Source organism: Branchiostoma belcheri, unplaced genomic scaffold (assembly GCF_001625305.1).
Source record: "Branchiostoma belcheri isolate BF01 breed outbred unplaced genomic scaffold, Haploidv18h27 scaffold3, whole genome shotgun sequence".
NCBI lineage: Eukaryota > Metazoa > Chordata > Leptocardii > Amphioxiformes > Branchiostomatidae > Branchiostoma > Branchiostoma belcheri.
In genome coordinates this window covers 3841841-3856887 of record NW_017803909.1, presented here as the reverse complement: position 1 = coordinate 3856887, position 15047 = coordinate 3841841, and the positions used below count along the sequence as shown (strand labels likewise).

Here is a 15047-nt window from a genome sequence, read left to right as displayed (position 1 = left end):
CCAAAGAGATCGGATTACAGTACAATAACAAAAGGGGCAAGGCAGTCAGAGGGAAAGGTCAAATAATGTGGCATATGCCTTGAGGCGTGACAGTGCCTTGCCTGTCTCTTCTGTTGTTCTGCAGATGACCTCCGGTAACCTACTTTACCAAGTTTTGTGAAGAAAATGGGTTTTAAGCAGCAATATATGTGTTTAGCACCTGCCATAGAAATTCATGTACATGTGTGTACCTACTACAGATATGAGAAAATCCTCTATAAGTATGAGAGTATTTTAGTTAGTGCTGTATCATCCTCTCAGAAATGAGAAATATACAATTATAATTTATGTATGAAAGTAACTACGGTATAGCCATAAAAAAACACAAAACACATCAACACCACTGACAAAAATAATCACTGCAGTAACAATCTTATTTTCCATAACGTGGGAAAGAAAATTAGAATTGTTAATTTCAATAGTGTACTTTTAGTATAGCACAAATATTTAAAATATAGATTTCATGTTACTACTTAAACAAATCCATGTTGCTATAGAAGGTTTGGTCAATTTTAATAGTATGATGAAATGAAATATCTAATAGTCTGTGTTTTCTAATGAAACTGGTGAAATGTATTTTTCTTTCAAATCTGTTATGGGTCATTAGGTTTTCAAAATGGCTGCCAGTGTGTTTATTTAGTAAACTTACTGCCACTTGATGATGGCACATGGCTACCCTCAGCTAGCATTTTTCACCAAATTACATGCTATATCACATCAAATGCCTTACCCCAAAATTTAAGAGTAATGCAACACAGTCAGGCTGAATTTATAAACATTACAGCGATTGCATTGTGTCCACTAAGATAATCTTCACAGCTGTAAAATAAAGTGCAGCAATCCATAACTTGGGCTGCGTGATATGTTGTTCAAGTTCAATATATTTCACAAACTAAGCTTGACTATCTTTAAAAAAACAAAGCTTTCTTTGTGATCCTATGGCCTGGAGTTACTTTCCTTCGAAGCAACTGTGTGGATCAGTACATATGACAAGGTAATGTCTCAAAAGCGCCCCTCAACACCAAGCCGTTGCACTGCAGCATCCTGGATTCTCTTATGTATGCTGTTGACCTCCTCATTTGTAAGCAGCCTTTCCAGCTGGAAGTATTTGATCCTGTAAGAGTTGCTTGTCTTCTTTGTTTTGGGGTGAACAAACTCATCATATATAGCAACTTCTTCTATGACGTCACCTCCCACAGTGCGGACAAGGTCCAGAAAGTCTGCACGTTCAAACCCAGACGGAATCCAAAAAGATATGTCCCGTACGATTGGCTCATACTTTTGAAAAGGCTACACAGAAAAGAGAGTATGCAAAATAAGTTCAACTGTCAAACACATCAAATTTTATTTTATTGAAATTGTAATAATACAATACACATAGGACAAAAAAACAGCTGTTGCTGGTGTTGTGTTATGTCCCACACATAGATACAAATACAGGACAGACAATACTCATTCTCACTTGAGTTAAGTGAGGAAAGTCATGTAAAGTGCCTTTCCCAAGGGCACAAGATGGGTGGCATGTCAGGACTCGAACCCCGTACCTCTTGGTTCCGAGTCGAGCACTCTCCTGTTATGCCACAAGACTCCACCACCCCAGCACATTTACTAACTTTCTCTATGTTGGAGCAACAAACAACATGAGGATTAAAAAAAAGCCAGAAAGGCCGTACCTGGAACTTAACAGGTTGGTTGACGTCATCTACTCTGAACTGTGAGAGGAAGCCGTGGTCCTCGCTCCAGAAGATGCGGATGTCTGGAATCCCGTACAGGATCATGGCTAGCCTCTCCAGCCCAAGCCCAAAGGCCCAGCCAACCTTGTCTGAAGCACCAGCTGGAACAAAATACGGCAAAGCTCAAAATGTCTATTTGTTCTGTTTACAGCAGTTACATACTTTCATGTGGATCACTTTAGTGTTTTCATTACTTATAACCACAGTAGCCAATCCATCCCAGCAGTTTCTGTCCTGAAATCATTGCCTGTGTCTTTACTGGCAGTGGTTGGTGAATAACATGAGACCTGTCCTTGGTGCTGAACTGGCCAATCCCCTACAACCCAGGATGCAGGTTGATTGGACAGCACTATCCCAGTCCTAGGTTCTGATTGGCCAGTGTCATGTGATGCTGTAGGCTGATTGGGCAAAATAATTCCTTTCCAGAGAGTTGAGTCGACAACTTACCATCCCTGTCCTTGGTACTGATTGGCCAGTGTCATCCGATGCTGTAGGCTGATTGGACAAAATACTTCCTTTCCTAAGAGTTGACTTGACAACTTAGCATCCCTGTCCTTGGTACTGATTGGTAAATATCATACCTGTTCTGAGCAAACTTTCTGTATTTTTACAATAGACAAAAGTCACACAACCGTGTACATAAATTGTAATATAACTGAATATCAGACCTCTCCTGAGCAGCTCTTGTTCTGTGACTCCACAGCCCAGAACCTCCAGCCACTCCCCACCAAACCAAATCTCCAGCTCAAAGGAGGGATGAGTGAAGGGAAAGGTGCAGTCCACCCATCTAGTCTGCAGGTCTGCGACAACGACAGATCAAATGTTTTCGTTACTTGAAATGTTTTGAAAATACAGAAAAAATGTCAAAATTTATACTTCCTTCGGCCCTTCCTCTTTTATATAAACTACATCTATTGTGTTATCAACATGGGTGAACTCTTCCTTTTCTTTATTTCTTTTATCATCATTATTCTATTGTCACCTATTGTCAGCAGTCACAAGAGAAATGTTTGCGACATATCTGCTTATAAAGTTATATGTACAACACTACAGTCTATACTAATGGATATGTTGCCAGGTACAACATATCATATAAAACATTAAAAGACACATCTAATAGTGAATACATCTATGTCGCACCTTCTCCAAACAGGCTTTTGACGAGTGCCTCCAGAGTCTGTTTGAGATCATGCTCCACCAGTTTGGCAGCCTCCAGTGTGTGCCTCTGCTGTTTCTCTGGGACCCTCCTCCCTTCCTCAAACAGCTCCAGCATGTGTCCTCCCTTCACGCCCCCAAACAGCTGTTAGAAAAAGATCATTGTGTATTCAATGTGTATCTAATTTAGCAAGATCGAAATGCAAGCCACAATCTGTAGGATTCTTTGTGAAGTTTATCACACAAAATTATCATATCTTATCTATCTTGCTTTCTAAATTATGCAAAAGATCAGGCACACTAAAGCAGTTGGGTATGGGTAGCTCTAATGGTTTTCCTAGTTATGTTTACCAAAGGAAAACATATTGTTTTTGCTCAGTTTCCTCTTCTCCAAACACAAAAGGTCAATGACCTGAAACCATACGTCTGTGACCATGGTAACTGGTGTTGGGTTACATCATGTTGCAATTCTATAGCAAGAGGGATTTAGACTCCTGTCACCGTATGAACGTGTCTGAGTAAGAATCAACAGAGTAGACCATATGCGAAGGTAAACATTGTGCATTTGCTTTGCAAACGTTACCTTTCTAGTTTTTATAATGTTATGGCCTTCTATTTTATAGTAAACACTTACTGTATGTTTAGAAAAAAGTCTGACTCCTTCCATCTGGTGAAACACAGGGTAATGGCTCCTGTCGATGTCGTCCCTTCTGTAGACGTCTCCTGTCACTAAGAATGCGTCTAGTCCTGACTTGACCAAGTCCCGATCATGTGCAGTGGTGTGCGCTCTCAACAGATGGTTACTGTTGATATAGTAGTTATCCTGCTTCCTTCGCGTCACGTGATCCTTCGGAACCAGTACGCTATCAAAGTTCTGCTCCGTGGTCACAACAGGACTGAGATAGTCGTAGACAGAAAATATCGGGTTTCCGCGCTGAGTGTACCTGGCATAGAAGTGATTGTGTATCCTCTGCTTGATGAGGTTGAGTGGGTGATATTGTTGGTTGTGAAGGTTTCTTCCAACTTTGGACAAGATTTGTGGAGTAACGTTGGTCCACTCATCTCGTCCAAATCTGTTTCCTAAGACTTCGACAGCATCGTTGTCAAGTTTATTTGGACTCGTAGCTTGAGAACTGAAGCTTGTTCTGGACACTCTGACAGAGCAAAGCGGCAGCCTATATCCGAGCTGTATGACCCGTCGTGTGAAGTAAAAAGTCGTCTGACATGCCGCCATGTTGGATTTTGGTTACCAGTCACTCGGTCGGGCCAGAAAGTCCTATGTCCTGACAATACCAGGTACTTACTGTCAACTAAAACAATTCAGACAAATAACATGAAACTTTTGCTACTTTTTCACGAATTACGTGGTCCAAGGAAACCTCATAAGAAGCTGTCTACTGCAAAATAGTATAAAATTCAACTTACACAACGATTCATATCACATGGAGGCAGCCATCTTGTGATTGTGGTGGCTCTTGCAGCGAAAAAAATGCCTGGTGAGAAGTGCAAATACAATAACAATTTTCTACAAACCCTGTCGACTAAAATTAGCCAACTTGAGTTGATAACAGCTACAAAGATCATGTATACTTTTTGAAATAATATCTATAACTTTTTGTCCACAAAAAGATAGATTTCTTGTGTGTTACGTTAGGCACCAATTAAGACCACACTGAAGTCTACAAATTTTGGGGTCATCGGTGAAAGGTTACGAAATGGCGGCGAGCACGCGGAGTGTCGTCCTTTCTTTGTACAAGAAGATCCTGCGAGAAAGCAAGAATTTCTCCAGTTACAACTTCAGGTGGGCGCTCACAGTCAGATAAATGTGTTCACGAGATGTCGTAGATCTAGCCGATATCGGAAGACAATGCCCTTGGTGTTTCTGTTTGGTCCCATAAGCTTGAGATTCTTGGCTGCAAATATGATAAGATGATGATTTTCAGTTGTGTAAGTTATATGTCATGATCAATTTAGGATCATAGGATGGCACAAGTAGTAATAAGGTTTGTGTTGTTGGCCATGCATGCCTGTCAGTCAGTCCACATACACTGTCACTGTCGAGTAGGTGTGGCCATCTAAAAAACAGTCAAGTCATGCTCACTCATGGCATCTTTTTTTATTGCACCAGATCACTGTTTACAAATTGTGCCATTCAAGATTTGTTATATCTATTGTTACCGAAGGAAAACATATTGTTTTTGCTACGATTAGTCTTTTGCTCTTCTCCAAACCAAAAGGTCATTGACCTGAACCAGACTGTCTGTTACCATGGTAACTAGTGTTGGGTTACATCATGCTGCAATTTTATAGCAGGAGGGATTTAGACTCCTGTCTGACCATATACATGATACAGAATGTTTGAGTAAGAATTTACAGAGCAGACCATATGCGTAGTAAACATTATGCATTTGCCCATTTAACCTTTCTAGTTAATAAATTAAAAATTCTTATATCCTTAGGTAAAGTTTATTAGAAAATCTACATGCAAAGTACACTTGTTCTTTATTCAATGCACCAAGTGCGCTAAATTGTATAGACTGTTATCTTTCCTACATGTAGGATGTATGCCCTGAGAAGAACTAGAGATGGCTTCAGAGCCAACAAAGACGTAACAGATCCTGCTAAAATACAAGAACTAATCAAGCAAGCTGAGGACAGCTTACAAGTAATAAAGAGACAGGTAAGTCATGCTATTCTGCACATTGCTTATCTTACATAAACCACTTAATATATATTACAATTTACAATATTATAGGATGAAACAGAAATATTTCTGAATTTCTTTAAACATCCTGATAGTATTACACTTGTGACATATATCAAGTGAAATGTGTGTGTTTGATATAGTATATGCTATTTACTAAAACAAGACTATAACATGTACATGTAATGTTAGATGTAGATAGAAATGGTATTTCAGCTTTTGTCACCCAGTTTCTGTTAGCTGAGCTTAGACATGTATGTTTTAAAGAGTAAAGGATGGTATTCAATACTGTCTCCTGTATTCTTCTTCTGGTCACAACAGGTTTGTTAGTTAGGCAAATTGTATCAACCTCAGTTTGTATGATGCTAGTTAGGCAAATGTGTAGAGACCAGTTACTAGTAGTCAAGATGTACAACTAGTTAGGCAACTTATGCCAATTAGCCCATTGCACTATAGATAGGCAAAAGTATTCATTGCAAGGCATAATGGATTATTGTGCTGTCTTAGGTCTATATGTTAATATTAATAATGTGAATACATTGCCTAGTGTTTAGCTTTGTATATTGCTCCATACTCATATTAATTGCTAATACCCACCCTCTTTATCTTATGAAACCTAGCAACAAATATAGGTTTCCAAATGATAACCTGTAGTTTGCATTAGTAGTATGACTATTAACCTTGATTTTAGTCTAAAAGCAGGTATTAGTGACGTGACTCTGGACCAGAAAACACATCCAGATGGTGAAGTTCGTTTGGAAAGTCACCAGCTGGGCACAGGTGCTTGACATTGAGATGTTAGCTTGCTGAACAGTGAATAGTGCACATGTTTCTTGCCCTTGTTTGGCTAGATTGAACTACTGGTAGTTGGCATAGTTCAGGCTTTGGGAAAAAGAAAAACTTCTAGAAAAAAACAAAAAAATTTCTCTGCATCAAATTAATTCTAAATGCAAAGAGGCATGTTTATTATAGATTAAGCACCTGGTGCACCAAGTGCACAAAGACTTGAAGCTTAAATATCACCTACATTTGCAGGTTTGTACAGATAAACTTGGAGTTGAACACTAGTTTGAAAGTCTACCTGCACCAGTCCATGTACTGGCTGTATATGTGTTTACGTATGAGGGCTTTTATTTGCTAAATTAACTGTTATCACCGGTGAAATGCAAAAGAAATAGTTGCAATGGTTTCTAGAACACGAGTGGTGCAGGTGAGATGTGTCAGATGCAGGTGAATTTCCTGTGTTACCTGCACCAGTAGCAAAACAACCATATTGGAGCCCTAAGCTGTCTGCAGTCCAGACTAAGACAGGAAGTTGAGTGACCTGTAGTAAAAGGGCATGTTGGAAATAGATATGTTCTGGAAGGAATCCATATGAAGACATTTATGTCTACAAGGTCAGGTTAAGCACCCCATTGGCCAAGAAGGGTGACATTCAAGTCAAAGACAAGGCTTAGAGGTCAATGTCATCGCCCAGTTTGGTAAGGAACAAAAAGTGGGCCAGTGGGACGGACATGCCTAAGTCTGGTGCACAGTGTAAACATGTTCGGTGCCATATTTGTGTTCATGCTTTGGCTCTCTTCCAGCTGAGGTGGCAAGGGTAACAGTTTGTGTTGCCAGGGACTGTTCTAGAAGTTTTCTAGGAAGGAAAGGAAGTGGGGATAGGCATAATAGTGGTGGTACATGTATGTGTGACGTTGTATAGGATACTGTTCTAGATTATCTTTCTAGGAAGGAAAGGAAGTGAGGAAAAGTATAATAGTGGTGGTACATGTGGTTATACAGGATAGCTGAATATTTCACTGACTTAAAAAATAGATGTTTTGATGACTCTCGAGAATCACATGTACAGGGCTCGAAATACTGGGTGCATGTGCACCTACCCAAATTTGGAGCTGTGCACCCAGTCTTTTCCTGTGAGGCTGTGGGTGCACCAGTGCACCCAAACATTTGTACTTGTAGGTTTACGGAATATGTACAGTTAACTATAGTAATGCAGCATATTGTTGACATCGGTCAGAAAAACAAGAATATCCTTGTTGTAGTGTTTTTCTTTATAAATGAAACATAATTAGTTTTTTAAGAAATTCTATAGGGTGCACCCAAACAATTTTTACATGTACCCAGTTTTTTAAGTTGGGTGTACCAGTGCACCTATTCCCACTAGAAATGAATTTCATGATCAAGCCCTGCGTGTACAAATAATGGCCACATGTGTAAGGCTGTGGTACACATGAGTGGATAACTGTATATTGTTGCATGTTTCATACACCAACCTTGTTGCTATGGCAGTTGCATCAAGGACAACGTCAGTCTCTTCAGTCTGAGCTCCTACAATGGAACTCTATCATTACTTGCTGAATGTCTCTTAGTCACCAGGACTTTTAATGGGCAGCCTGTGCCCATCACTGAAAGTCAAGTACTTTATTAGTAGGTCCTGTAATGGCCTCAGCTGTAGACTTCCTGTCATTTTGGAGACAGTACTTAGCACTCTTGTCATTCTCATTCTTTCTCAATACCAATGGGCACCAGGACTCTAAATAGTTTTCCCCAAAAGGTTTTTAAAAATTTCTACCTGCAATTTAAAAGAAATTTCTGCAAATATGCACTTTGTTAGTTTTACATATAGCTTAGTAACCGTAACGCTACTTTACAGGATATGCAAATTATTCTTGCAACATTCAGCATTACATCTTGTGTAATTTGTCATAACTTTTGTCTAGTCACATGCTTTAGATTCCATTCTTAAAGATATCCTACTTATATTTGGCTGCACAACTGTAAAACTTTGATCCAGGATTACATCCTTCAATACCCATGGGAAATAAAGTGTACCTCCTTCAAAGGTTCAAAATTATTCCTTTCTTTAAGACAAAGGGAGGTGAAGGTGGAAAAATTCAATGTAGGCTGAAAAATGTTAGTAAGTTATGAAATATGCTACAGTTGTAGTCTCAACATACATAATACACTAATGCTATAATTCTTCAATCCATCATAGATGCTTTTGGCCATAAAATATTCAAAAAGGTAGCGATGTGGAGGCCCCTAATCCTGGATGATACCAGGAGATTTCAAAAGAATTTGCCAAAGCAAGAAAGCCGGAGTCGAGATAGGTCAACTTCAATGTCGTGTATTTTGTGTACTTAGGTTTTTAACCTTGAATGATGTAGCGTTGACTTTTCCATTTCACACGTGGGTAGACAGAAGTGGGAAACCGTGCTCGCAAACGAGCTCCAAACGAGGTGGTAATCCTTGTAGGACGCCACATGTTTAAGAGCGTGACTCCTACGCACTCTGTCATCCTCATGGAACTGCATTGTAACACCATGTCTTTAATACTGCCTCTTATCTATTGCTAAGTAAGCTCAGTATTTTTAGGTATGTTAAACCAGGGCTCAAAATACTTTTTTTCAGGTACATACAAAATTGCACGTTGGCAGAAGTTTTAGGTGCAGTTTGAAAACTTTACGTGCAAAATGATATTTAGTCAGTTTGCAACTGTTTTACTGATATGATATGAATCTACTGTTTGTTAACCTTCTTAGCCTGCCACAGCTACATAATTTGTAAGTTTATATACGGCCACACCAATTTAATTTGTTGGTTCTCGGATTCGCCTCTTCGTTTTTTTTCTGATTTGACAAAAAAAAAAAATTTGATTCTGGTCCTGAATCAACTGAAAAATGCTCATGTTTTGCCCCCAACAGTTGAGGAAAGTCCTTTTCTTCCTAGTTGTTACAGTTTTCCCATCTATCATTGCAGTGGTTTGATTAAAAGTTCAAAATTCAATGTTTGAATTTTAACCCAGCCTTTTGTGTTGACTTCATGGCTCATTCCATAGCATTTAAGCCTATAATAGGATGCCTAGACCTGTTTTTATTTTTATTTTTTTTCGCCCTGTCGCTTCATATTTTTTCTGAAAAAATCCGAGAACCAACAAATTAAATTGGGGTGGCCTACGTACTAGTATACATGTATGTAAAAGAAAAAGCTTAAAAATGAAAAGCGTTATTTATTTGAAACAAGAAGAAAATATCAAACAAAACTTCAGAGATACACAGTGCAAACATGATATACATTCAACTATTTTCTACATTCAAAATTTTTTTAATGCGCAAATCTTGAAAATCATGTTGAGTTGGCACATTGCACCTGGGTATTTTGAGCCCTGTAATCCAAATATCCTCAGGATTTTATCTTTGATGTCCACCAGCTGGTTGTCTTACTGGTCAGGTCAACATTTAATATATATCTCTTACGAGTACAGTTGTTTTCCAAGCAGATGTAACCCTGAGCTATGCTGACATCCAGCTAGTCAGGCATATTAAAGATGGTGCAACTGTATCATCACAACAACCATCTGCACATTTTTCTACTAAAAGTGTTATGAATAATTTATTGTTTTCAAAAGTTTGTTCGAATATGGTTATAAATTATCTTGACTTATGAGTGTGAAGAATGACTACAGGGTACTGGTAGGTGCTTGTACAGATGCAAGATACAAAATGTCTTGTGGGGTATATATTATATATAAAGACTTCAGTGGAAAGTCAGTGGGATTTTTGTGCCCTCTGGGCTGTGTGGATGAAATGCTAGGCCCAGGAAAAAAATGTTGTGTTTCCTGTAAGTGTTTCCTGACTGACCCTAAAAAAAAACTGCCAACCCTAGCTGTTTTTTTGTGGATCCCTGCAAGGGACATAAATTTTTCAAGCTGATCTGCCTTTTCTAGCTCCATGATACCTGACAACTGAGTGATGAAATGTTGTACAATCAGTTTTCCAACATTGACATTGAAAATAGAAGTGTGCTCATGGCATGCAAGTTTTACGCTGGTATACTTGTATTGTATAAGTTGGATCAGTAGAGATTGCCGAAGTCTACAAAAAAAGGAAGAAAGAAAAAGACATAATTCCTACCTACCGACCCTAATTTTTTCAGGACTTGAACAAGAAACGCAACATTTTTTTCCTAGATCCTACATGCAGTAAGAGTTGCATGCAGATGTGTACAGCCTCCTGGCGTCAGTACCCTGCAATTGTGTATACGTTACTCTGTTATCATGATGAAAAGTACAGGAAGGCTGGTATGCCTGCGTGCGTCAGAGCTCATTGCTGTTGTCATAGACACACATTTAGTGCAGATCCTGCAGCCCCCACATGTAAACACCATGGGCCTCCACTCAAGCAAAGTCACAAACACAAGAACAAAACACGAAACAGGAGAATGCACCTCAGGCGATGCGATGTGGACTCAGTTGGTAGCTACTGTATGGGTCGTATTTGATTAACGTAATGTGAAAATTAGAAAACAGACCATTACCTGACCTTGTTACTTCCTCTAAAAACCATTTTCAACAGTCTTGTTAGCAAATAATCCCTTGTATTAGGATATTCGTTTGCTATTCATCACCTCTAACTGAGTATTGATTATAAGCAAAGCCAGCTACATTACAACATTCTTTTAACTATTATTTGAACTAACTTATGCTATAAAAGTATAAGTTTTTCCAGACAGTGGTTGTCTGTCTCCTGTTATTGTATTATACCAAATAGTACCTTTGACTGTAAAAGCAATTAGCCTTCGGGCATGATTTTGCAAAGAAAGTCTATTATGTTGGGAGGCTTTGCAGGTGTGTCATTACCTGTGCTATATGTATCCAGGTGATCAGCTTTTCTATATATGAGTCTCCATGTGTGATATACAGTACCATGCCACCAGGACAATACATACTAAAGGTAATCAATACTACAATGAAGACCAGTACTAGCAGTAGAAAGCATGATGAACGGTATGTGCACTTGCCCTTGGCCTCGCAGCTGGGCTTCGATTTCCATTCAGAAAACAGATACTTATTAGCAAAACAGCCAGGCAGGGATGTTGATAATTGGGCAGGCTTTGTTCAGGGTATTTGGCTTTCATTCAACTTGCATGTCTGAGAGGTCGCCATATGTCAACTGTTCGTACTTACATGATGTACAATAGCCCATGGCCAGACTGTTGAATTGGTTTATTGGTACAGTCAAAAAGAAATGTGGTTTATGAAGCTAATAAGTGTTTCAAAAATATATTGTGTGGTGGCACCTTGTCAACTCCCATTTCACATCACAAACATATTTAACGTGTTATATACAAATTGTATATACTTGCACACACATGTACAATCACATTCACATACTAAGTATATGTAGACACAGTACACTCAGTCCTGTACTTGGAGTTTCAAGAAACATTCTCTCAAAGCCTGTAGCAGGGTTAAAATGCCAATAATTTCCAACAGAATGGGAAAATTGGGAGTAAACGTACATGTTTACGATTATACCAGTCATTTTTCAAGGAATTTAGGTAACTCTCATCTTTCCGATTGTGTTAGAAATTATACACGATTTAGTTAAATCCTCAGCTTTAGAATGAATTCTACCATGACACAGATAAATACTCAGAGCCATGTATGCCTTTCAATGTAGCAGTAATTTTGAGCCAGAAGAATTTCCCCACCCTCTCATTCACAAAGGGCTTACACCTAGTGCCTGGAGTGAATACATGACAGGTTTATCCATTACTCTGTTCCGTTCAGCCATTGTGGTATAAAATCCCTTGATTCTGACTCCAGGAGTTTGTGGCCTTTCAGAAGGTCGGAGGGCTTTACGATCTAATACCTCCACAGTGGAGCACAAAGGATGGAAAATACCATGGCCAGATCACCCCTGTCTGCACAGAATACATAACAACCTCTCTCAGACTGATGGATCGCTGCACTTGGCAGTGAATATTGTTCTGATCGCTGATGATGATTGCTCTGGTCTGGGCAGTGGAACAGGCACTCCAGGACCTGTCAGCTGGCTTGTCTCATGTTGATAAGCACCTGACTTGACATTCTTATGGATATTTTGATATTTGCCACATACATGTATAGCATGATATAACATGTATATCACACCGGTGTGTAGCAAAAAAAAAAATATTCATAGTTACACTTCTCCCTGCTATAGGTGTATCCATGTACAGATTTTGTATCAATTATTGAACAAGTCAGGAGGAAAATTAAGATACATTTTAACACCTCTATATTCTAGCATTGACCTTACAGCTTAAAGGCCTAACCTTCTACTCACTCCAGCAATGTAGTATGCTACATAATGTATTATTGATGCACATTCTGAATACAAAGGTTTGAGTGGACTCATGTATCATAGTATAATATCTCTATATTACAGTCTGCATGTATGTCGTAGAGCACAAACTATAATTCAGATGTAGCTTAGTACTAGTGATATGGTTAAGAATCACGCCAATGCAGTGGTCATTAAGAATCTGACCTTTTAACCTCCCTTTAAAAGGTGCCTCCACACAACACCGACATATCAGGCAGAACATATTAAGTAGGATTTGTCAGTAGAAACTCCACCACCATGTTTCCACAGAAACAAGTGATTGCCTATCCATTATTCACCTTCTATTGCCTGGCCTTTGACTTTGCAGCCTCATGAAACAATATTGGAAGTGGCCAGGGAATGGGATGTTCAAGTTAAGGTCTATTTGCCCCCCTCCCCATTTCTCAGTGTGATTACCATCTCCCAATGTAGTGAAGTATCATCTATCACACAGCCATACATGAACGGAAATCTTCCCGGCTGCATGTCCACTCTAAGCTAGTTTGACAGAACAACCTCTGGCAGTGCGTGAGATTTATATCTTCATTTGCTCCCATTGCCTGGAGGTGCTTGAAAGAGAACCATTACAAGCCCAGGGTAGAGACGATGACAGTGGCTATGCATCAGTGTACAGGGAAATAGATCGGCAAGGTGGATTCAAGGATGAGGTGGGAAAGTCAATGTGAGACATGAAAGGGGATTTTATGCAGCCCTCCCAACTCCTAACTAAGATGTCAAAGTATAATTATGGAATATATCTAACGGAACTCAGTCATAGGGATATGAACAGATGCTACTGCACAAATAAATGGTGCAGAGAATACATAATCATCTGAAGGCCTTCCAGGGCTCGAAATACTGGGTGCATGTGCACCTTTGTGCACCCAAATTTGGAGCTGTGCACCCAATTTTTTTCTGTGGGTGCACCAGTGCACCCAGGTATTTTTGTAGGTTTACGTATGTTAAGATGTTAAATGTATAGTATACAGTAGTATACAGCATATTCTATACCTCTAAGTGCCAGAAAAATATTAAAATTATTGTTGTAGTACTTTTCTTAATTTAAGAAATGAAACATAATTAATTATTGCTGACGTTCTACTTATTTTATCTTATATGGTTCAACCCAAAAATTTTTGTGCACCCAATTTTTTTAGGTTGGGTGCACCAGTGCACCTATTCCCAAAAATGAATTTTGAGCTCTGCCTTCATTTGTATGCATTGGAGATGACAAAAAAATGCATGATCATAATTATTCCATGCAGATCCTACTGTTGAGAGTACACGTGAATGATTACATGTGCTTTAGACACACATACATCAGTCTGGTGATTATGCCAGTGTGACTAACAGCTAAGACAAGTCCATTACACCACATACGCCCATAGCTGACGGCATGTACATTTAGATAGGAGAGACGTGTGTGACTGCTGTATAAAATACTATAATCCATCTTTGATGTATTACTGTTAGTCCATGATTTAGACAGTATACCAGGACAGACTACAGATTATCCAAAACCGAGCCGCAAGGTTAGCTGCAAATGAATCCCAGTCAACGAGTTCAGAAGTATTACATGTAAAACTGAACTGGCCATCAGTAAAAGAAAGGATGTATGCAACTACAATAGGCGCTTTCCATAAGTTGGTAACAACAAAAAAACCTGAAAGTATATATGATAAATTAAGTATGGTACACAATACACATCAACACAATACAAGACTATCTCAGAGAGGAGGTTTTGCACAACCTATACCCAAATCAAAAGCTTTGACCAGAACGTTCCAATACAGATGTATCAAGGCCTACAACATGCTTCCCACCCACATAACAACATCAAATCCAACTACATTTAAGACCAGGATAAGAGAATGGGTTAAAGCACAGAAGGACAACAATCAACCGCTCGCCTCATGGTGGTAAACCTTGTACATTCATTTTGTAAGTCGATTAGTCAACTGCACAATCAAATTCATAGGAATGTGATCAGGATTATGTTTTAATTCATTATTTGTCAGTGTATTTTGAGTTACCACTATAATTTATTCTGACCTCCGACCTCTCCCTTTCTGGTTTGAGTTGCATTATCATTTTGTTTAATCAAGAGATTTTGTTGTTAATTTGCTTCATAGTTGACTACATTAACTGATTATTAATTTGATTTTGAACTTAAGTTACCTTATGTTACTTAATTATGTTACTTTTATAATGTCAATGATCACTCTGATTCGAACTCAGTTTATGTTACTTAATTATGTTGATTAT

At 38.8% G+C, this 15047-nt stretch overlaps 2 protein-coding genes across 3 annotated transcripts in view; one reads left to right on the top strand and one right to left on the bottom strand.

The window, feature by feature from the left end:
* Window positions 1–573: 573 nt before the first annotated feature.
* Window positions 574–4390, bottom strand: LOC109474061 (phenylalanine--tRNA ligase, mitochondrial-like). Its single transcript, XM_019774279.1, has 5 exons — window positions 3562–4390; window positions 2913–3072; window positions 2441–2572; window positions 1713–1873; window positions 574–1329 (listed from the first exon to the last, which is right to left on the bottom strand). Exons 1-5 carry the CDS (start codon window positions 4159–4161, stop codon window positions 1042–1044), a joined length of 1341 nt encoding a protein of 446 aa, XP_019629838.1. The 5' UTR covers window positions 4162–4390; the 3' UTR covers window positions 574–1041.
* A 235-nt stretch (window positions 4391–4625) lies between these two features.
* Window positions 4626–15047, top strand: part of LOC109474047 (LYR motif-containing protein 4-like) — a 23923-nt gene continuing 13501 nt past the window's right edge. For both annotated transcript variants that reach the window (XM_019774263.1, XM_019774262.1), the window contains exons 1-2: window positions 4626–4728; window positions 5487–5607. In XM_019774263.1, coding sequence (XP_019629822.1) covers window positions 4643–4728; window positions 5487–5607 — 207 coding nt within the window. In that variant the 5' untranslated portion in view covers window positions 4626–4642. The remainder of the gene's footprint in view (window positions 4729–5486; window positions 5608–15047) is intronic.

Excerpts from the sequence above, each read along its gene's own strand:
- LOC109474061 (XM_019774279.1), bottom strand. The coding sequence starts at position 4,161 with ATGGCGGCATGTCAGACGACTTTTTACTTCACACGACGGGTCATACAG. Across the intron at positions 1,874-2,440 it reads ACAAGAGCTGCTCAGGAGAG|CTGGTGCTTCAGACAAGGTT; the intron begins GTCTGATATTCA and ends ATTTTGTTCCAG. Across the intron at positions 1,330-1,712 it reads ACCAACCTGTTAAGTTCCAG|CCTTTTCAAAAGTATGAGCC; the intron begins GTACGGCCTTTC and ends TTTTCTGTGTAG.